At 33.7% G+C, this 24,237-nt stretch overlaps 3 protein-coding genes across 3 annotated transcripts; 1 reads left to right on the forward strand and 2 right to left on the reverse strand.

Annotated features, from left to right (window-relative positions):
- The first annotated feature begins 6,801 nt into the window (after positions 1 to 6,801).
- On the forward strand, positions 6,802 to 8,595 carry LOC140890853 (histone H3.3). Its single transcript, XM_073298974.1, has 5 exons — positions 6,802 to 6,889; positions 7,635 to 7,706; positions 7,804 to 7,880; positions 7,967 to 8,057; positions 8,143 to 8,595. Exons 2-5 carry the CDS (start codon positions 7,635 to 7,637, stop codon positions 8,311 to 8,313), a joined length of 411 nt encoding a protein of 136 aa, XP_073155075.1. The 5' UTR covers positions 6,802 to 6,889; the 3' UTR covers positions 8,314 to 8,595.
- Positions 8,596 to 16,679: 8,084 nt separating this feature from the next.
- Positions 16,680 to 18,458, reverse strand: LOC140893160 (14-3-3-like protein 16R). Its single transcript, XM_073302225.1, has 4 exons — positions 17,811 to 18,458; positions 17,356 to 17,478; positions 17,039 to 17,155; positions 16,680 to 16,939 (listed from the first exon to the last, which is right to left on the reverse strand). The coding sequence occupies exons 1-4, from the start codon at positions 18,288 to 18,290 to the stop codon at positions 16,898 to 16,900; spliced, it is 762 nt and encodes a 253-aa protein (XP_073158326.1). The 5' UTR covers positions 18,291 to 18,458; the 3' UTR covers positions 16,680 to 16,897.
- A 435-nt stretch (positions 18,459 to 18,893) lies between these two features.
- LOC140886380 (ras-related protein Rab11D) lies at positions 18,894 to 22,851 on the reverse strand. Its single transcript, XM_073292928.1, has 2 exons — positions 22,495 to 22,851; positions 18,894 to 19,641 (listed from the first exon to the last, which is right to left on the reverse strand). Exons 1-2 carry the CDS (start codon positions 22,722 to 22,724, stop codon positions 19,194 to 19,196), a joined length of 678 nt encoding a protein of 225 aa, XP_073149029.1. The 5' UTR covers positions 22,725 to 22,851; the 3' UTR covers positions 18,894 to 19,193.
- Positions 22,852 to 24,237: the final 1,386 nt, after the last annotated feature.

Here is a 24,237-nt window from a genome sequence, read left to right on the forward strand (position 1 = left end):
TTATCAAGAAACTATTTTCATGGCTCCGTACGAAGCATTATATGGGAGAAGATGTAGAACTCCCTTACATTGGGATGAAGTTGGAGAAAGAGTTGTTTTGGGACCGGAGATAGTGACTCAAACAGTAGATGTGATAGCCAAGATTAGAGACAGCATGCTAACAACTCAAAGTCGACAAAAAAGTTATGCCAATCAGCGGCGTAGAGATTTGGAGTTTGAAGTAGGTGACCATGTATTTTTGAAAGTGTCACCATGGAAGGGTGTTATGAGATTTGAAAAGAGAGGTAAATTGAGTCCAAGATATATAGGATCTTTTGAGATCCTAGAGAAAGTTAGGGCTCGAGCGTACCGAGTAGCTCTACGAACTCAGTAGAGCTCAGGATTCAAAATGACTCGGACAAGTGGCAGTTCGGACCATCCGAACCCAGTTCGGACCGTCCGAACTCCGCCTATAAATAGGGGTCCGAATTCCTCATTTTGAAGTGCAATTTTTCCTCTCCTCTCCCGATAATCGCTCTATTTAAGGGCTTCGAGACTCTTTTTTTAAGAGTTGGAGTAGGAAATAGTATATTTTTATAGCAGACAGTGTCCGCAGTAGCAGCCAGGCGGCGGAGCTCTGGCGAGGCGTCCAGGGGTCGTAGCTAGGATATGCCCAGGCTCTGGGGCATGCGTCATCAACGGGCTGACGACGGACGAATGTATGGCTTTGGTTCCCTATAGTAAATAGGGAGTAGGCTATAGTTTAATTAAGGCTTTTAGAGCCTAGTAGGTGATGTTTGTCATGCTAGGTAATGCATGGGTTATTTATGTTGTAGTGATGCAAGATAGGCTTGGACCTAGAGGGGAAGCTTCTAGGATCTGCCTTAGTAAGGTACAGAAGTATTATTCGAGATATTCAGATTGAGTATGCATGTATTATGTGTTTGCATGGATTATGTGATTGCATGTTTTATATGCCTTTATATATACAGCATGTCACGACTGTATGTTGCATCCATGAGAATATTGAGCATGTATCCTTGAGGTATCCGGTATTTGGATATTTATCCTGTCAGTAGATGGTTGGACACAGAGACACGTGTTAGGTCACCAAAATCAGTTGGACACGGATCTCGTGTTAGGTCACTGATATTTGGTTGGACACGTGTACTTGTGTTAGGTCACCATCAGGGCTTCTGATTAGTAGGTGATCACGGTGCGGGTTACTACATTTATGGAATCAGAGCATGCATAATAATCTTGAGATCTAGATTGTTGGAATTGGGTTTAACATTTTGATCATCGTATAGATGGCGGGGCTTGGTGACGAAAGTAGCCATAGTAGCGTGGGTGGATGTTGGGGTGATCAGGACGATCTAGATCATCGTCGGGTCGTCATAACCATCGCCATGATGATCGTAGGCGTTTTAGTATGATAGATATTTGCATAACCAGGGGTTAGAGTTGTGCTAGTTTTCAGATGATCAGTTCTAGGCTTTTTCCTATGATTCAAAAAGTCAGTGGTTTGATATAGTGCCAGATTTGACTTGTTTCCTCCGAGACTCAGTGTTTGGGTCATTGGTTATTGGTGATGGATTTTCATCATACATTCAATGATGAATTATATCAGGTGCTGAGGACTGTGCTGGGTTGTTCAAGACGTGATAGGAAGTGCGACCTACGCCGGTGTTTTTTGGGAGGTTTATTCCAGATAGGCTATTGGGGGAGGCTACCTGAGTCTTGATATTTTGCACAGTTATAGCAAGGGGTATAATTATCAAAAGGAATGTCCTTATGAATTTGATATTGGTACTGGATTAGTGCCAAGAGTCTTGAACGTTGTTTTTGGATTGGAGTACAAAAGAAAAATTGTTCCCTATGATGTCTAGTATACCAAAAGGTCGGTTGATGATGGGAAATGTAGCCGGAACCGGCATTTTTATGATGGTCAAAACCCTTGAAAAAACAGTTAGGAAATGGTAAATCTGGGAACAATCGGTAGCGAATTTCAAATAATTTTCTAAACAGAAATTGTAACACTCCTTGAGATACATGTATTGTAAAAATTTTCAGATTCTTTAGGAGGTATTCTCAAATTATCAGGATTTTTCTTGTAAACTAACACTTAGGTTTCCACTCTAATTTAAGTATAAAATTGAATGGAGACTAGTTACTATCTACTAAACATTACTAACACCATAATTATCATAAAATTTATAGGAATCTGAAGGTATTGGAACGATAAAGCTATAAGACAGCAAGGTGGGGTTCTTCACGTAAGGTTCTCATTACCGGGTTCTTCGATAATAGTTATTTTAGCATTTGGCCTGGAATTTACAGTAAAATTCTAAATTATGATTTATTCATATATCAAATCATCTTGTGCACTACTTGTTTTATTAATCATATTGACCTACATATTTGATCTTTGGACTGTTAGTGACTGATTATCATCGGATACTGAATGAATGAATGAATGAATGAATGAATAAAAGATTGAATGAAGATCGATTGCACGGATCCGATTTGAGTACGTGGGAAAAAGTGCTACATTGATTGTTGGTGTGAGCCACCTCTTTAGCTCATGATACTTGATTGGAAATCTTGAACAATCAGTACTTACTTCTTGGCAAGTCACTTTTATTACGATGCAATATAACTTGTTGATAATAGATTTTGATAATACTATCTGTAGTGACCCGCACCAGAATCACCTACTAATCAGAAGCTTAAGCATGCAGTTGAGCTTAAACAAATATAATTAGAATAAATCAATGGAAACTTAATAAATCTCAAAGGCCTGGAAAAATACAACCGAATCGAATAACTAAAGACAAAATAAAATAACTTAGGCACCGTTCTGTTCACCATATTACTAATATATGTATAACTCATCTCATCTCATCTCAGGTTCTTCTCATCATATTATTTATCCATATATTAACTACATCAATCAAATCATTAATTATTTATAATACATCAATCAAATCATTGAATTTAAATTACAATATTACCCCTTATAAATAATATAATTTTTATTTTATTTATTGTTAAAAAGACAAAATAGTCATTTAAAATTTTTATATAAAATTTAATCAATCAAATCAAATAAACTATAATTTATCAATCAAATCCAATACTATTTTAACTATCATTTTTTATTTATTTTTTATTACATTATATTACTTATCTATGTATTACTTATACTATCACTCAAACCGAACGGTGTCTAACTGAACCCCATAGTCATGCCCTGGACACCTGACTAATCTCCAGTCATTTGGTGAACCACCTGGAAACTGCCCTGTCGAATAGGGTGTCCAATAAAAAGAATATGAACGTGAGCGCTAAAGCTCAGTACACCAGTACGGGTAAACATACAAATATGATGCATGCAAATGAAATGACTGGGTAATCATATCTACAAAAGTATACTGACAATCGGCTCAGGAGTCACCTAGGTAATGAGCGGTACCGAACTGAGAATAAAACGACGAGATATGCCACTCATTCCTAACTGGACGTGTATCCCTGGATCACTAGAGCTGGTGCAGCCCACTTGTTGACAGGACTCTCAGTGTCCAAACGTCCTAATAAGAGGTGAACGCCCCTCCCCGCCCCCGTCCCCCCCCCCCCCCCCCCCCGAAAACTCTGTGAAACTGAAAAGATACCTGGCTCAATATGATATATGCTCATGCAACATAATATGTATCAAAGCAATAACATACCATAATAGAACATAAATGCAACATATAAGCATGCAAACCCGTCTGGATATCTCGGTCAGTACAAATGTACCTCAAATCTATAGACAAGCTACACCAGCTCTAAGACCAAGCCTATAATCCACACAACAAGGAAAAATACTCATGCATCATAACATTATTCTAAAAGCCTTAACTAAGCTAATAGTTACTCTCAAAAGCTAATCAGAGTCTAGACTTATACCTGCGTCCATCGTCAGCCCTTTGATATCGATGCCCTAGAACTTGGACACAACTCCGCTACAAATTTTGAACGCCTCGCCAAGACTCTGCCACACACCTAGGAAGGCTGGAAACATCATATAAAAAATAATAAAATATTATACATAAGTTATTACAATATCATTATCCTACAAAAATAACATTTTTTTATACTAATAAATTTCTTTGTTCCATCCAACTATAATCATTCAACAAAAGTAATTAGAATTAATATTTTAACATATATATATGTGCATACACACACACACATATATATATATATATACATATATATATATACACACACACACACACATATAATTGGGTAGTGCGGACGGATATGAGTAGGATGTTACTACGTCCGCCTCCATTCTCAAATCCAAAAATCACATACCAATTATCAATTTATTTAATTGGGTCCAAAAAATCCCTCCATCAACTTAGGGTCGTATCCAGAAATTTGAAGACCCTAGGCTAATTATAAAGAAAAGTTTTATATATATTTTTAATAAAAATATTACATACGGGTTAAGAATTAAATGAACATAATTATCATCCATATCTAATTTAATAAACAATATATTACATTTTATTAAATTATAAGAAATGACATTTATAAAATAAATCTAATAACAAATTATTCATACTCTTCGCGCTTTTTGTTGCGCAAAATTGTGAACTAAATCATCGTAATCAAATACCTTATTTTTTCAAAAGACAATATGATCAATTACGAGATTATAGAAACTTGGAGACCAAAGTCCAAAAACCACAATTAAACTAAAAACACCAACTACAACACACACATATATAAAAAAAAAACATTCAATAAAAGTGGCACAATAATTGATTCAATGTGAATAACCTAGCTAACCTGAATAGAGCAATTTAGTGAAGAAATTTATTTATTTTTAAGATGAGACATGATATTTTTTTAGGTAAAAAAATAAATTACGATTCTAAAAAAAATTACATATTTTATTTTTAATAAAATATATCAACTCTAATTTTTTAAAAATATTTCTAGCAATATTATTGATTTATTTGACAATTTTTTTTTGCCATATTCGTGTATGATCGTATCATTAATATTATTATTATTCTTTGTTTATTTTTTGTATTAATAATACTAAATTAGTTTATTTATAATATATTATAATATAATATAATAATGCACGAACCCCTAAAATAAGTAATTTAGTCAAATTAATGGATGGACAAAAAAGTCTTTTACTACTTATAACTACCATAGTTCAATTTTATTTTTTAATTCAAAAATATGAAAAATATTTATTATTTTTAGATGTAATATAAACTACGTGCGTAGTTTACTAGTATATTATAATACGTATATAAATATAAATTCATAATTGTAGTATTCTAATTCTAAAAAAAACAAATTTCATAAGATTTTTTTTTAAAAAAATTGAATAGAGTTTGACTGAGGGCCGGCCGGGATCGGTTAGAAGTTATAAATTTTAAATTTTTTTGTTGTTAAAAGTAAAATAATGCACACGCAACACAACAATGAACATGATTTTACGAGATAAGATATATTTTAAATGAGAGAAGTTATATTTAGAGCACCCCGCCCAACTTAATCGGCCCAATTCATCACTCGCCCCTCCAAGGGGCGAGGAAATCGCACGCGGATGTTATCTGCGTGCGATCAAGTGGTGGGCTCCGCGCGGTGAAGTATTCAATACAAGAATTTAATCTATCAAAATATCAAGATACATTAAATACAATCTCACAATAAAATAGTAAAATCTCACGATATTATTGTTGTAAATATCGTTGTACGCGATATTTATTGTACCTCTAGCATTTTTTTTGAATTGGACTGCCAAATTTGTCTAGTCGTTTAAGATCTAAGGACCAGAAAAATCTGGCCCTTTTATTTAAAAAAAAAAACAAAAGGTGAATAAAACAAAAGGAATGGCTGGGATGATCTGGTCGTTGAAGATCAACAGCTAGATCAATCTCAGTATGATATTTTTTAAAAATAATTATTAAAAATCGAAAAAAAGTTAAAAAATTTCAAAAAATTCTGAAAAAGTATGAACGATCATATTTTCAAAATTCAAGCATTTTTATTTTTTGTGTTTTTATATTTCAAATAAGTTTTAAATTTTAATTATGTTTATTTTAAATTTATTATATTTGTGTGCACTTTTATTATATTTAAATAAAAATATTAAACATAATTAAAAAATAATATTTCAACATCACCACACAATTGTAGAAACGTACAATGAAGTTATCAACGCTGACATCATCATGCAATCAAGTTACCAACTTGACCACACCAACTTCCTCACATCTTTGTACATGTTCTTAGTGAGATGAGTACACAATAACAATTAACATGATTTTATGAGAGAAGTTATATTTAGTGGATGAGTGAATAGTTAGCCTACATGTGAAAAAAAAAAAAAAGAAGAGAAAATAGGGGTAAAATGAGAAAGAAAAGATGGAGTCATCAAAAACGATTTTTTTAACATGCTCAATTATTATAAAATAGTAAAAATAGTAGAGAAGCGGATATTATTATTATTATTATTATTATTATTATTATTATTATGGTTGTTGTTGTTATTATTATTGTTATTATTTTGTTACTTTTAAAAATTATTTATTCAAAGATGGTAGGGTTTCGTGCCAATTTCTAACCAATAGAGAAAGAGAATTAAGGTGTCTCGATCCGTGTGATATATTCAACTTCACATAATAGCCGTCCATTTGACAGGAGAAAACACAAACTACCTCATTGATTGCCGTCCGATGAAAGATTTGATCTAAATATCTTGACCGTCGGATGAATATTCACCAAAATTTCCACGCCTACAAATAAACGTCAACCGACTACGGTTACAGAGTTTATTACATTCGGTGCTCAGCGGAGGAAGAATACGAGACGAGAGGTTTTCTAGTGCTAGTTAGAGGTGATTCCGACTTTCTTTCTGATTTTGATTACGATTTTGTTTGGTCATTATGATTTTTTGTGTTCATCTATGGAATCTGGCTAAAATTTCGATATTTATTTTGATTGATGTTTGTTTTGATTGCTTTCGAAATTAGGGTTTGTATTCTAGGATTAGGTTTATCCTATGCTGTTCATGTTTGTAGTCTATCATTATATGGAGAATGATCCAAGCTTCGACGTTCTGTATTTCTTTCTCTCTTATCTCTTTGTTCCTTTTCGATTCGAAAAACTGGGTTTTATTCCGAGGTTATTGTTACTATTGGCTAATAAAAGTATGTTTATATTGACAATTTATGTATATATTTGTGTCCGTGTGGTGGGTTTTCTTTCAAAAAAAAAAAAATTGTTGTTATTTGCTTATTTTACCCGACCGCTGATATGGTTAAATTAGGGATTTTCCATGTTATGAAAGTCGAGGATTGGAGTACCTGTAAACTACTCATTCGGAAGAACACATTTCACGAATCAATGTTGTTTTGTTGGCTTTCTCTCGTTTGAATTCGTAATCTTGCCTTTTCTGCCTGTGTGTGTGTTCAGTTTGGGTAAGTTTGTTGCATGAGCTCTTGGGATATTTGATACATGCATGGCATTTTAACGGCATTTGTCATGTGTACATGCCTGCTGATATTTAGCCTGCTGCCGTACTTTATGAATAGTAGTTAATTACGTGATCTGACGGTAATTAAGGTTGCTAATATTTGTAGATGGCGCGTACCAAGCAAACTGCTCGCAAGTCTACTGGAGGAAAGGCTCCTAGGAAGCAACTTGCCACTAAGGTTCCTGTCCCTCTCGTTTATCAGTTGCCCTTTGTTATCTATGCTCTGTTTGTATATGGATCATTGTGTTTTGATATGGTATAACTCTCTGGACCAGGCTGCCCGTAAATCTGCTCCGACCACAGGTGGAGTGAAGAAGCCACACCGTTACCGTCCTGGTACTGTTGCTCTTCGGTGAGTCATCCCTTTATTCCTGGTAAGTCAGCGCTATCTGTTATGTGAGGGGTAATTTTTGACAATCACAATTATATTTCATGTAGTGAAATCCGCAAATACCAAAAGAGTACTGAGCTCTTGATCAGGAAGCTTCCTTTCCAGAGGCTTGTTCGTGAAATTGCTCAGGATTTCAAGGTTAGTTTTTTCACCAATTGTGAATTTGCAGTGATGGATGGCATATTGTGAGTTTTGTTGATTGGTGTTGTTTCTGTGGTTGCAGACTGATTTGCGTTTTCAGAGCCATGCTGTTTTGGCGCTTCAGGAAGCTGCTGAGGCCTACCTTGTGGGTCTGTTTGAGGACACTAACTTGTGTGCCATTCATGCCAAGCGTGTGACAATCATGCCCAAGGATATCCAGCTTGCTCGCAGGATTCGGGGCGAACGGGCATAATATTCCTTTGTTGTCTTAACAATGGTGATCCTGGTGTGGGATGGTGGTGTTATTTTGTTCGCTTTCTGTTAAGAAATATTGTCGAAGATACTTTTAAGTTTTAACTCTAGTATTAGTGATAGTTCCTGTGTCCGTAGGGCATGTGCATTTCAATGTCATTAAAATTGTTCTGTGTTGGGAGTCCGGTAGAACTGCCTGGTGGAATCTTGTTTTGTCACACCTCCGTTAATGAATACTTTCATGTTTGTGTAAAAGTTATGAATTATTTTTATGTGTGGTTAATCATGCTTCGGTATATAAATTTATAGCATTTGGAAAGTTGGATTTAAGAAAATTTTTGAAGATGGTTTCTAAGGATAATTTTTCAAAATTTGATGTTATATTTTTTTTTTTTGGCCTTGTTGGATGTCAGACTGTCAAAATGGAAAAATAGCAATTTTTTTTAATTGATATCGGAGGTAGATATTACTACGAAGAACCTTGAAAATTTTTGTTCAAATTGAAAACATCATTTATAGCAAATAATGTTATGCATCTCTGTTATTATTATATTATAATACTTGAAAGTGTGGTGAAAAAGTAAAAATTTATGGTAAAAAGTAAATACTCCAAAATTTAAAATTTATCAAACTCTACACTTTACAAATATTTTTTTCTCAATTTAATTGTATTTTTTATCACAAATGAAGACCTATTTATAGATCCACATTTGAGATTAGTTCAAAAATAAATACATCATCATACACTAATTTTCCACATTTTACAACTCAATATTCAACATTCAATATTCAACATAATATTAATAATAATAATATTTTTCAACACTCCCCCTTGTGATGATGATCGTGATATGATGACTGTCTTCATTACGTGTTTTATACTGTCTCGTTAAAAACCTTATTAAGAAAAACCCAGTGGGATAAAAACCATAGTAAGGAAAAAAGAGTGCAGCCACGTAAACTCCCCCTCATGTTAACATGAGTGATTCTTCACATATTCCGCAGATTGCGCATCCCAATGTTGTATATATGCTTTTTGAATATCGTCGTGGGAAGTGCCTTTGTGAAGAGATCTGATGAGTTCTCACTTGATTGAATATAACAGATATCAATATCTTTATTCTTCCCAAGCTCTTGAGTGTAGGCAAAGAACTTTGGGGGTATATGTTTTGTTCTGTCATTTTTGATGTATCCTTCTTTCATTTGAGCAATACATGCAGCATTGTCTTCATACAACGTCACAGGCTTCTTGTCTACTGATAATCCACAAGAAGTTTGGATATGTTGTGTCATTGATTTTAGCCAAACACATTCACGGTTTGCTTCATGTAGCGCAATAATCTCAGCGTGATTTGATGAAGTTGTTACGAGTGTTTGTTTCTGTGAACGTCAAGAAATTGCGGTGCCTCCACGAGTAAATACATATCCGGTTTAAGAACGTGCCTTATGTGGATCAGATAAATATCCAGCATCAGCATAACCAATGATACTTTGATTGGTGTCTTTTGAGTACAAAAGTCCCAAATCTGTTGTTCCTCGTAGATAACGAAATATATGTTTAATTCCGTTCCAGTGCCTCTTTGTTGGATATGAACTGAATCTTGCCAATAAATTTACAGCAAAAGATATATCAGGTCTAGTGCAATTTGCAAGATACATAAGGGCACCAATGACACTTAAATATGGTACTTCTGGACCAAGAATAACTTCATCATCTCCACATGGACGGAATGGATCCTTTTCTATGTTTAATGATCTTACAACCATTGGAGTACTTAATGGATTTGATTTATCCATATTAAAACGTTTAAGGATCTTTTCTGTATAATTTGTCTGGTGAACAAAAATTCCACATTCTTTTTGTTCGATTTGCAAACCCAGACAATACTTGGTTTTTTCAAGATCTTTCATTTCGAATTCTTCCTTCAAGTACATCATAACTTCTTGAATTTCTTTATTCGTTCCAATGATGTTTAAATCATCAACATATACAGCAATAATTACACATCTGGATGTTGTTTTCTTGATGAAAACACAAGGGCATATTGGATCATTTACATATCCTTTTTTCATCAAGTGCTCACTTAGCCGATTATACCCATTCGGCCGGATTGCTTTAACCCATATAATGATCTTTGCAATTTTACAGAATAAAATTCTCTGGGTTTTGAACTTTGTGCTTCAGGCATCTTAAATCCTTCAGGGATTTTCATGTATATATCACTATCAAGTGATCCGTATAAGTAAGCTGTAACAACATCCATAAGACACATTTCCAAATTTTCAGACACTGCCAAACTAATCAAATATCGAAACGTAATTGCATCCATAACAGGAGAATACGTTTCTTCATAATCAATTCCAGGCCTTTGAGAAAAACCTTGTGCAACAAGTCTAGCTTTATATCTGACTATTTCATTTTTCTCATTTCGCTTTCGAATAAAAACCCATTTTTATCCAACAGGTTTTACACCTTCAGGTGTGAGGACTATAGGTCCAAAAATATTGCGTTTATTCAGCGAATCCAATTCAACCTGGATGGCATCTTTCCATTTGACCCAATCATGACGAGTTTTACATTCATCAAAAGATTTTGGTTCATGATCCTCATTTTCATTTACGATGTCATAAGCCACATTATAAGAAAATATCTCATCAATATCTTCTATGTCTTTTCGGTTCCATATTTTTCCAGTATTAATATAATTGATAGAGATTTCACGATTCTCGTCAGTTTGTGGTTCTGACAGAATATTTTCATCATCAGGTGATTCTTCTGGAACACCATTTTCTATTTTATGATCGTCGTGTTTCTCTATGCCTTTTCTTTTCCGAGGATTTTTATCCTTGGAACCGACTGGTCTTCCACGCTTCAAGCGTTTTATGACATCATGAGCGTCTTCAATTTGTTTCTTTGGAATTTCAATTCGAGCAGGGGCATTTACAACATGTATATATGATTTTGTTACCCCTTTTGTGTCTGCAAATGCATCTGACATTTGATTTGCAATTCTTTGCATGTGCACAATTTGCTGTACATCTTTCTCACATTGTTTGGTCCTTGGATCCAAATGTAACAATGATGGTACATACCATGTGATTTCTTTTTCGATGTGTTTCTTTTCTCCCCCTAACACTGGGAAGATTTCTTCATTAAAATGACAATCAGCAAAGCGTGTTGTAAACACATCGCCTGTCTGAGGCTCAAGATATCGAATGATTGATGGACTATCATAACCGATATAAATACCGATTTTTCTTTGTGGACCCATTTTTTATCGTTGAGGTGGTGCAATAGGCACATACACCATACATCCAAAAATTTTCAGATGAGAAATATTTGGTTCTTTACCAAATGCAAGTTGTAATGGGGAGAATTTATGATATGCACTTGGTCTGATGCGAATTAATGCCGCAGCATGTAAAATTGCATGTCCCCATATAGAAATAAGGAGTTTTGTTTTCATAATCATTGATCTAGCAATCAGTTGTAGACGTTTAATCAATGATTCAGCTAATCCATTTTGCGTATGAACATGAGCTACAGGATGTTCAACAGTGATTCCCATTGACATACAATAATCATTGAAAGTCTGGGATGTAAATTCTCCAGCATTATCAAGTCTTATTTTCTTGATTGTATAATCGGAAAATTGATTTTGCAATTTTATTATTTGAGCCATCAATCTTGCAAATGCCACATTCCGAGTTGACAATAAGCATACATGTGACCATCTGCTGGAGGCATCGATCAATACCATAAAATATCGAAATGGTCCACATGGTGGATGAATTAGCCCACAAATATCACCCTGAATACGTTCAAGAAATATGGGTGATTTTGTTTGGATTTTAGCTGACGATGGTCTTATAATAAGTTTTTCAAGAGAACATGTTTTACATTGAAACTTATTATTCTGAAAGATCTTCTGGTCTTTCAATGGATGACCATGCGTATTTTCAATAATTTTTCGCATCATTATTGAACCAGGATGTCCCAATCGATCATGCCAATTGGTTAATATTGAAGAACTATTAACCACCATATTTGATTCGATTGGCCTTATATGTGTATAATGCAATCCAGTAGGGAGCATTGATAATTTTTCAACCACATATTTTTTTCCTGATTTATATGTGGTAAGACACATATTTTTGATTTCCATCAGTTATCGTCTCAGTATCATATCCATGAGAATATATGTCATTAAAACTCAACAAATTTCTTTTCGATTGTGGTGAATATAAAACATCATTTATCAGAAATTTTGTATCATTTGGTAACAAAAATTGTGCTTTACCACAACCTTCAATCAAGTCTACAGGACCTGATATGGTATTTACCATTGCTTTTGTTGGTTTTATTTTCAAGAAATATCTTTTCTCTCGCAGAATAGTGTGCGTTGTACCACTATCTGGTATGCAAATTTCCATTATATTATTTCCATGTTTGCTCATAGCATTTTCATATCAAACTTCACAAAAATATAATAAAGAAAAATCAAGGATAATATATATATGCAAAATATATCATGTTTCATAAGAATGCATGAAAAATATAGCATGTTACATTCTAGTCCCACCAATATATTAATCAATGTTCTCGAAATCATTTGAAAAAATCGGCAGCATTGAAATAAGTTGAACCACTTAAATGTTTACTGATTTCAACAAAATTGGTCTTTTTTTTTCCCTTTATCGATACTTTAAAGAGCTTACATAAGTGCTCAGGGGTACATGACCAATTTCTTGGAGTGCCACATTTATAATAAGCACTCTCATATCTTTTTGAATGATTTTTATTTTCACTCATATTTTCATGCTGCCCTTTTGGGTGGTTCGTGATGTTCTTTTGAGATTAGTTATTGAAGTAACTATCTCGATTATTTTCATATTCACGGCCGTAACCACGACCGCGATCATTTTTACATCCACGTTCATGACCACATCCACTTCCTCGACCACGACCAAAATCTTGTTTATGCATTTGATTTTGGTTTTCATTTTTCATTACGACATTTGCTTCAGGAAATGTCGTTGATCCAGTGGGTCGGGATTGATGATTTCTTATTAACAATTCGTTGTTCTTTTCTAGTGATATCGAGAGCAACGAATTTAAGTTTTGCCAAATTTGACATGATGGTACTAGAAAAACAACAATGCATTTTATTAGTTAATTTCCATTAATATGAAAATACAAAATAATGGATAAACGACGAGTACAAGTATGTTTAAAAATAGATAAAATGTGTGCGGTGGAAAATCGCTGGTGAGTACAAGACTCGTGAGCATGATGATCATAGCCGTTATGAAAAATAGCTTTATAAATGTCATCATCTTCATCTTCGAAAAATCGAGAATATTTTGAGAGAAAGAATGAATTTTGGTGTGATTGAAAATGAGTTTGAGTGAACATATTTATAGGCAAAAAACTAGCCGTTTTGTGACCGTTGGGGGTAAGGAAAAAATTGAGTATGTGTTGAATAAAATTTGTGATAATGATGCAATGCATATAATGATAATCATAATTAAATAATTATGTATATCATATCACATTATTATAAGATTGGTGTCGTAGACAACCTTTTATATAATATTGTGAAATTATACCAATATAGTTAGTATAAAGTCAGGTATAGTATATCATATCACATTATTATAAGATCGGTGTCGTAGACAACCTTTTATATAATAACATGAGATTATACGAATATGGTTAGTATATAAATACACAATAATTTATACCATATCACGTTATTATAAGGTCAGTATCATAGACAACCTTTTATATAATAACATGAAATTATATATTGATACAGTTAATATATATACGTAATAAATATATATCACGTTATTGTTTAAAAACCTTAGAGGCTTTTATACTTGTCGCATCCCTTACCGGGAGTGTGGGATGTCGTCTTAACATCCTCCCAGGATTTATAACAAGTTTTGAAAAAAACTATTTTTTTCATAACATGATATTATATATTAATATATACACAATAAAAATATATAAACAGTAAAATAAAAATTCTTACTTGTTGAATATTTTTGACTTCTTCTTGTATTTTGGAGCGTCGGAAAATATAGAGAACCTTCGAGCGATCGTGCTGATAACGTGTTGTGAAAAAGTAAAAATTTATGGTAAAAAGTAAATACTCCAAAACTCAAAATTTATCAAACTCTACACTTCACAAATATTTTTCTCTCAATTCAATTGTATTTTTCATCACAAATGAAGACCTATTTATAGATCCACATTTGAGATTAGTCCAAAAATAAATACATCATCATCTACATCATCACACACTAATTTTCCACATTTTACAACTCAATATTCAACATTCAATATTCAACATTATATTAATAATAATAATATTTTTCAACAGAAAGGACTAGAAAAATTCTTTGTTTAAGGACATCAATTTTCCTTTTCTATTTTATCCTTCTCTTTATGTTTTTTTTCACATGTTGGCTAATTTTTTCACACATAAATATAATTTTTCTCGTAACTTCTTTTCACATTTTTTTACATGTTGGTTAATTTTTCTCATAATTGCTTGCCTTTAATTAGCTATTTTATGACTCATGTTTGCTTGCATTTAATTAGTTATTTTCAATTGTATGGTTCATTTCGATATGAAGTATATAAATATTTTAAGGAACATGCAACGCATGTACATCATTTACTATTATATGTAAAATTTCGATGGTTTTTTGTCTACCATTGGTCTGGTCTTGGTGGTAAGTGAGTATTATTTTTCAAGTTTATTTCACATATATTGATAAATCTCTATTTTTAAATATATCATTGGGGTGATGTATGTAAAAATGGATTTGGATCCCCTACTGTGGGCATCCCCACAGTAGGGGATGCTGTGGGGTAAACGCTGCGTTTACCCCCACAATCCAATTTTTTTTTTTTTAATATATTTTAAAATCTTCTTTTTGTTCCTTCATGTTTTTGGATTTTGTTTCATATTTCTTCTATATCAAAATATTATTTCTTGATCATTTATATGTTCACTTTTTCTCTAATTGTTTTGATTGTCGAATATTTTATTTTGTATTTAAATTTTAACGATATATATTTAAGAAAAATTTTGACATGTAAAAAATTTAAAATCAGCCATATAAAGTAAAAAGCTTGTCACAATCTTTATTTTTATTATATGTAACCACTACTTGATCATTCTAAATATTCTTTTTTAGATGTGAGCATTTGGTTACTTTGGTTAAAACACGAATCGAATTAACCGAAATTGGTTTAATCGGCTTTTTTTTATTAATAAAACTTAACTTAATTTCTTTTAAAATCTACGTAACCGAACCGAATTAAACTCGGTTAGTTCGGTCGGTAACCGCATTAACTAATTTAGTTTTTTAAACTATTTTTAAAATAAAAAAAATAAAAAATTGAATATGGGATTTTATGATAATAAAACACATTATTCTTGAAAAAATTAAAAATAAGAAAAAGATTAAAAATATAAATATTAACAAATACCATATAAAAAATCAAAATATAATTAATTATTTATAATTATGAAATCGAAATTTTTTTATGGAAACAAAAAATCGAGCCGAATTAATCGAATATTTTTTTGACAAAACTCATAAAATTCGGAAAAATGATACGGATACATTATTAAATGATAAAAAGTATTATTATCAATATAATACTATTTTATATTAAAATCACTAATTTAACTTTTTTCCGATTAACGATTAATCTAACTTATATGAATTATACTATATATTATTTTATATAAAATAAATTTTACAAAAAAATTAATATATTGGTCGGAAAAGAAAAGAAGAATAATGACGAATTGTTAGAAGGAAAAAAAAAATAAATTTAAACCTAAAAACATTTTGCTAAATTTAAAAAACCCACATTAATAAATCCCATAAAAACTTACCACCAATAGTGGATTTCAATTGAGATCTCAATTGATAACTTGCCATAATTATGGCACAGTACCCCCTACTGTGGGGATGCCCACAGTAGGGGATCCAAATCCATGTAAAAATAGGATAAAATTATCCCTTCTCGTCATGGCTACATCAGTTGCGCACATAACTGTTATTAATTTCTGGTCCATATATGTATGGATCATGCTTCCGAACCAAATCTCTTGCATGCCTATCGTTTGCTAATCTTCACTTCGTGTTACAAATGCATGTAACCTTACTACCTGACGTCCCAACCTTATTTTATGCACGATATTTGTCAAAAATAATAATAAGAGCACTTTGAGAGGGTAGAATTTAGAATTGAAACGTTGTGGGAGAAAGAAATCATAGAGGAGGTATCAAAGCATCGCAAACTTTTATAGCCAAACTCAAAACAAATAGTCAAACTCCTTTATGAGAAGGAAGTAGAATAAAAGCTTTTATAGCCAAACTCAAACACAAATAGTCTTCCAGATAATAATGAGACAAGAAATCATTGAGGTATAAATACATCTCAAATGGAAGGTTACCCAAGTAGAGAAGAAAGACTATAGTATAGAACTAAACAATTGACACAAAACAGCAAACACCACCCGAACAGTAAACCAGAAATAACCGGTCACTTGTCATCAGGCTTTGGGACTTTCCTTGATCTCCTCTGAATTGTCATCCTACATGAGACGAAGAATAACTCTTTTGATCAGACACTTGATACCCCCATGATAGAAGGTAGAAGTTCATCAAATCAAAAACTAACTAAATCAATCTACCTGCATGTCCGAAGTCCACAAAGTGAGGTTGTCACGGAGAAGTTGCATGATCAGGGTACTATCCTTGTATGATTCCTCACCAAGTGTATCTAACTCAGCAATGGCCTCATCGAACGCCTAAATTAGTCAGCAAAATTATTAGGACATTTCGCTTATAAACGGGTAAGCCCATGATTTTCATTTTCGTTTTTCTATTTACTAAGAACATGTCGCCCATCTCTAGGCCAGAAAGAACCAAATGAAATAAACCTCTGAAACAAGGAGTAGATAATATATTATCCTTTTAAGAGTAATAATGAAGATTTCTAGTCACACACCTGTTTTGCTAGATTACAAGCTCGATCAGGGGAATTCAAAATCTCATAGTAAAACACAGAGAAGTTGAGAGCCAGGCCAAGCCGGATCGGATGAGTTGGAGCAAGTTCAGCATTAGCAATGTCCTGCAGGCATCAAAACACAATTGTTTCCCCAAGATATCCCAATTGAAAGCATGAAATCCCAAGTACCATGATTTCGACACTTGGTCGATCATACAGTCACAACAAAAGAATTCAATACAACATAAACGTTGAATTCTACCAAACCTCACTGCTACATATCCCTTAGAAACCAAACATATCAAAATATTCGAATCATTCAATTGCTGCACCACATTTAACAGGTCGGGAACTTAAATGTTTGGATAGATCCTAACCACCAAATTAACCCAATAACAAAACCGAAATCACGAAAATAGACAAAACCAGGAAAGGAAAAAGAAATGAAACCAAACCTGAGCGGACTTGTAAGCATAGAGAGTGTTCTCGGCAGCTTCCTTGCGCTCGGCACCAGTCTTGAATTCAGCCAGATAGCGATGATAATCACCCTTCATCTTCAAGTAAAACACTTTGGAATCACCAGAGGATGCAGATCCGATGAGCTTGGTGTCCAGGAGCTTGAGAATGCCGTCGCAGACAGAGGAGAGCTCCGACTCGATCTTAGATCTGTAGCCTTTGATGGTTGAAACGTGGCTCTCGTTACCGCGGCTCTCCTCCTTCTGCTCGATGGAGGAAATGATCCGCCAAGAGGCGCGCCGCGCGCCGATAACGTTCTTGTATGCGACGGAGAGGAGGTTACGCTCCTCGACGGAGAGCTCCTCGGCGCCGTCGACGGCGACGACTACCTTCTCCATGAAATTAACCATCTCCTCGTAGCGCTCGGCCTGCTCCGCCAGCTTGGCCATGTACACGTTCTCCTCGCGTGGAGACGCCATTCAGATTCGACTGCGAATCGGTGAGGGAGATGGAAGAAAGAATGGGAACGATTTTGGATTTTCTTACTGATTTTCTTTTATGCTCAAAATATGTTATTATTTAAAACGCGTTTTCAAACAAATCTATTTAAAATTAAAATTTTTATCCCAAACTTGCTGGCCATAATAATGTATGATATATGCTTCAAAACGAGGCAATCCGTATCCTTGTATTTTTGTTTGAGGTTACTTTTGGGTGATAAACAGATACTTCGCTGCATAGAAATACAAGGAACTTTTTTGTTTCAAATTGTGAAAAACATTTGTGAATCTGAATCATATGATATCTTATCTAAAGTTTGAGGCTTTTATATGTGTCAGACTATAATTATTTTTTTTTATCGCTCACGAAAGATAATATTTGTATGTATATTTATATAATCAAAATAAAACATGCAAGTTAAGAGCGGAAACACATCTATGTACATTAGATTCAAATTATGAACGATATGAATATGTATGTTGTAACATTATTCATGCCTCTTTCCCCAAGTCATGTCCACTCTATGAACAGGAAATAATACAATTTACCTGTATGAACACCAGTACAAAAATTTCCACGGATATTCAACTATTGTTCCACAATTAAGTGTAGTTTTGGAACAATAACCTCAAACCAAGAAGGATGGCCAAGAATAACATTACAAATTACAAGAAACATTAGAAATTCAACTAACAGAAAGGGGTAACAGAATTCATAGCAACAATGACTATGTTCACTTTTTCTTTCTCTCGACATCAATATCACAACCATATACCATTAAAATGGAAGGAATACAACTCTGATGTACCCCCAAATGTTCAAAAATTACCAGCGAGAGCCTAGAGCAAAAGAACCAGGATCCAAAACTAGCTTCAAATAAATCAAGATGATCTACAGCACATCCTGTTCCTTTCGGGGACTACCTGCGCAGGTCCAGGGATGATGATCTTTTTCCCAGCCAAAGACGTAGGATTGTCGCTACCTTGATCTTCGCCAGCGACAAGAGTTTTCTTATTCACAATGTTAAATATCTCGCTCAACACAGTCATGAATGCTTCCTCCACGTTTGTTGCTCCAAGTGCTGATGTTTCCAAGAAGAATAGTTCTTCCTTCTGAGCAAATTCCTTGGCATCCTCGGTCGGCACGGCTCGCTGGTCTTCAAGATCTGATTTGTTTCCGATCAGAATTATCACGATATTCTTGTCAGCATGAGCACGCAACTCTTCTAGCCAACGTGGTATGTGGTCAAAGGTCTGTCTTTTTGTTATGTCATACACCAACATAGCCCCCATGGCACCTCTGTAATATGCACTTGTGACTGCTCGATATCTGTTCACAATCATGAACGAAGACAAATTAGGCGCCACAGTAAAGTTCTTGCTAGTTTTATTTACTTATTTGCATTAACCCAAATTTCTTGGAAAAGGGCCAAAAATGATAGCTAGAATTAATGGACCGTTTATTGGGTGCATACATTCTGCATTACAGTATTGCTGCAAACTCCAAGATAATAAATCATTTGCAATCTTTAAAAATAAGTGATTATAGATATTTTCTTCACACTATAATCACTTACTTTGGAACCACTTATCTTTAGAAGTTGCAAATACTACCTAAGTAATGTCAGAGCCAACATAAAAAAATGCTCTTTTATTTATAGTGGCACTACAAAAAATCACTCTAACTATTTGATCTCGAAGTCTACGCACTTTTGGCATTTGCCATGAAATTCACAATACAAAGGAATATGATGAAAGAACTGTGTATTTGAGTATACATTGATGTCAAAAAGTTGCAAAAGGTCACATTGGAAACTTTGGGGATCACAATGGGTACAAGCATGGATCACATAATCGCACACATGTTCACGAGGAGGCTAGCACCAAATGGCAATCATAACTGGACAAGAATCATCCATGGCTCCCGCAATGACTGTCGCTACGAGAAGGTTAATAAAAAAGAAAGGTGTTTTTGAAATGGTTGTAAGTTCTTGAAACAAAGTTATGCTTTAACAATAGTAAAACAATGGAGTTACAGTGATGTTAAAAACATTTAGTTGAAGGGCACGCATTGCAGCCTACAACAGGGAAAGAAATCAATTCCAAGTAAATTACAAAGCCGAACAGATAGGTTGCTTAGCATTGAGTAGAATAGTAGATGCACAAAGCGATTGGCGAGTTTTGTTATATATGGGCCATCATGCATAATATACGAGAAGAAAATGGAAAATGAACATACAAGTATTTCACTAAGAAACTTGCACAAAAATGTTTGTCATTACATTTTTTAGTGTTATGTTTTGCGGAGACCGCTTGAAAAGTGAAACTTGGACTAATATAACTGATACCCATGATTACATCATCATTTGACATTCAATTGATACTGTAAAACTTCATTAAATACAAAGATGTATGATTTCAAACATGTGCAGATATGCTATCGCTCAGATATGTAGCATAATGTTATAACACAACACACGAACCAAATACTTTCTAAACTACGAGATCCTTTTGTAATTAGAAGTAGAAATAGTTATAAAAAGTTATTCTTTCTCATTTAGATGAAGAATCTTATGCTATTATTTGTTGCTTTTTGACAATCTCTAGACAGTATTTCTTGGAATATGTGATGTATGTTTGGCTTTATTTTCATTGAAAATATCATGCAGCCTAAGAATTTGTTGGATTAGGAATCTCGTGTCAGAGATACATATTCTTAAACTGTGTGATTAATTTTAAAAAATAAAAAATTTATTTTATTGGATCACAAGTATAGATATAAGGTTAAATTAAAGTAATATTGTGACGAAAGATATAGAAGGAGAAAATATGTTGAGAGAAGAAAAGAGGGTGATGCTTGATTTCATTTGCTGGAAATAGAAAAGATCCAGAATTAAATCTATAGTTTAATTTTTAGATAGAATCCAAATGTATTCATAGCTCAAATTGCAAGCATCAGTTGATATATCTTTTTTTTATAAGAAGCATCAGTTGATATATCATAGATAAGCAAGATCATCTAGGGTATTGCTACAGTCAGTATCATGACGACAAATAACAGAGAAGGTAGCTTGGATGCGACAAAAGCAGCCGCAAAGAATAGATTAAAGAAAAAGATCAATGTCATGATCAAAATCAAGTACTTTATGAGTCACTAGAAAGGAAGTAGCTTCGGTGAGCAGCAATTCTACATGAAATAAGGAAACCGAGGCATTGTCTCTGATGATATCTTGATGGATAAAAGCCTGACCAATCCTGTAGCAATCTGGATGGGTCCAGAAATATGAAAAGTCACATAAAGCTAACTGGGTCGATGGACTAGATATTTCGTTTCTTATCCTTTCCACCATAAGTTATATATGCTATGCAGTTGTACATTCTCTCTAATTGTTAAGTCAATAATCACCAATCTCAGCACAAGGTTCTGCTAATTCACCCAAACTAAAGGTTATATAGAAGCCAAAATAAATAAATAAATAATGTTATTGAAACGAAAATAAGTAAAACATATTGTTATTGAACAACTACGTCCAAACTAATTTATAGACTTGTATAATCCTATCACAGGTGGAATTCAAATCTTTAAGTCTGTTTCAAGTACAAACGGAATGAAGTGTTATCATAATATAACTACCCTTTGAATGATACTTTTGTTGAAAATCTGCACATCATAAAGTAGAAAACAACACATCAAATGAGAGTCAAATATTATTTTATTTTTGAAAGTAAATGAATTAACTGAAAAAGGATGATATCAAGAGAAAAACACTAGACTATTTTTTTGTTAAGCAAATCATGTCCTAAACCGGTTGATAGCACGAAATCACCACCACACCTGTTAGTTACTAAATTTAGATTACAAAAAAACTAAACAATCAACATTAATACACCACGCAGTCATACAGAGTACAGTGAACAAGAGCACTGACGAGCCAAGTATAGCTAAAACATAAATCTCAATGAAGTAAGCATAGGAGATTACTATTTCACCACAATGAAACAACTAGATCGATCCTTCAACTTCCCAGTTCAAGACTATAGAAGAACATCAGAATAAAAAATGATCCATCCAAGATCAGTCACATCCAGTAAAACAGACATGCAGGTAGTCAACAGTAGGGGGTAACAATTTTCATTCAAAACACACACGAGCATTCGGTAGACATACAAAGTTTTATTTTACCTTTCCTGGCCAGCTGTGTCCCAGATCTGAGCTTTAACAGACTTATGCTGGATGACGAGAGTTCGCGTCTGAAATTCGACGCCGATTGTAGCCTTGGAATCCAAACTGAACTCATTTCGCGCAAAACGCGAGAGTATTTGAGACTTGCCCACGGCGGAATCACCAATCAGCACCACCTTGAAAACGTAATCGATTTTCTGGCTCGCATCGCCATATCCACCGCTAGCCATTTCCACTTGTGCTCTCGCTCGATCTTCGGGGCCGTGTTTTGCGTGAAAAAAATCAAATGGAAAAGCGAGACAAGGAAACGGAAGCGACGGGGGGAAGAGCGATAGAGACAGAGGAGATTAGATTTTTTTTTTTTTTGCCGTGACAAATTAGTCCAGATGGAGGTCTTGGTCGGTAAAACTATGAACTATTTTTATATGAAATTAAATCTCTTTTTATTTATTGTGTTTTAAAATTGACAACTTAATATATTATACAAAACTGGAGGTTGAATCCTTTGATCCGTTTCATTCACGCATATTTGGCATCTTTGATTAAGTTTCCAACCATGATATGATACATCATGTATAACATATGTATAATACCTTGCATTAACTTGAAAAAACCATATATACTAGTAAACATATGCACACGATGCGTGCACATAAATTAATTTTTTTTTTCAATGTCTCAAACTTAATAATATAGAAGAGAGAGTTTTGATCACACGCACCCTAGAGTGCGTGAGGTTCCACGTGCACCCATGCCCAAAATAATTCTGATTGTCTTGAAATTTCACGGTAGGATCGTCTCGAAAATGCGAATCAATCGATATATCATATGATAAAAAGTTCAAACTCAGTGTTAGGAAATAGGAAGATAACTTCTTCCTATTTTCGACTACCGATATTGAAATTTGTATCCATATGATATATCGTTGAATTCGTATTTTCGAGACGATCTTTTCATTAAAATTTCAAGACAATCAAAATTTTTTTGGGCACGAGTGCACGTAGAACCCCACGCACTCTAAGGTGCATGAGATCAAAACTCAGAGAAGAGATATAAAATTGGATAACGATATCAAAATAGATCAAAATATATAAATCGACTATACATCAAAAGAATGTTTTACATAACTTTTCAAAACAATTATCCATCAATATTATTTAAAACACACTTTTGCGTTGTTTGAGGAAACAAAAAACAAAAAAACAATGACGTTGCCACATACTCACATGCGATATCCTTCAATATGTTTTTTTGGGCATAGGATCGCTAAATCATTCAATCTAATGACTCATTGTAGTTTTTAAATAAGATTTCAATAATTTTCATTTGAAATAACTCATCTCAACTGACACTATAATCATAAAAAAATCAGAAAAATTGATAAAATTTGATAGAACACCGTGATCATAGAAAAAACATCAATTTTCAATATAAACTCTAAATTTTTAATGGATATTCGAGATTTATTTGCGTTACATGCTTCTAAAGCAGCATCTCTTGCGGAATTCGTAAGTCTAAAAGTAGATCATTAGCTGCGGTCGACGGCAACGAAGTGCAGATTGGGCCGGCGATGGCTGATGGGTTTGGGCGACAAATGAATGTGAATTTCAACTTTTCAATTATAGCAGCTGTGTGTGCGCGTGACCCTTTGGTTTATAGTCATTATAATATAATAATACTTAAATAAATAATTGGGCCTCGTTACATATAATAAATAAATAATAAATATATATTTATATATTG

The sequence above is a fragment of the Henckelia pumila genome, chromosome 3, assembly GCF_033568475.1.
Source record: "Henckelia pumila isolate YLH828 chromosome 3, ASM3356847v2, whole genome shotgun sequence".
Lineage (NCBI taxonomy): Eukaryota > Viridiplantae > Streptophyta > Magnoliopsida > Lamiales > Gesneriaceae > Henckelia > Henckelia pumila.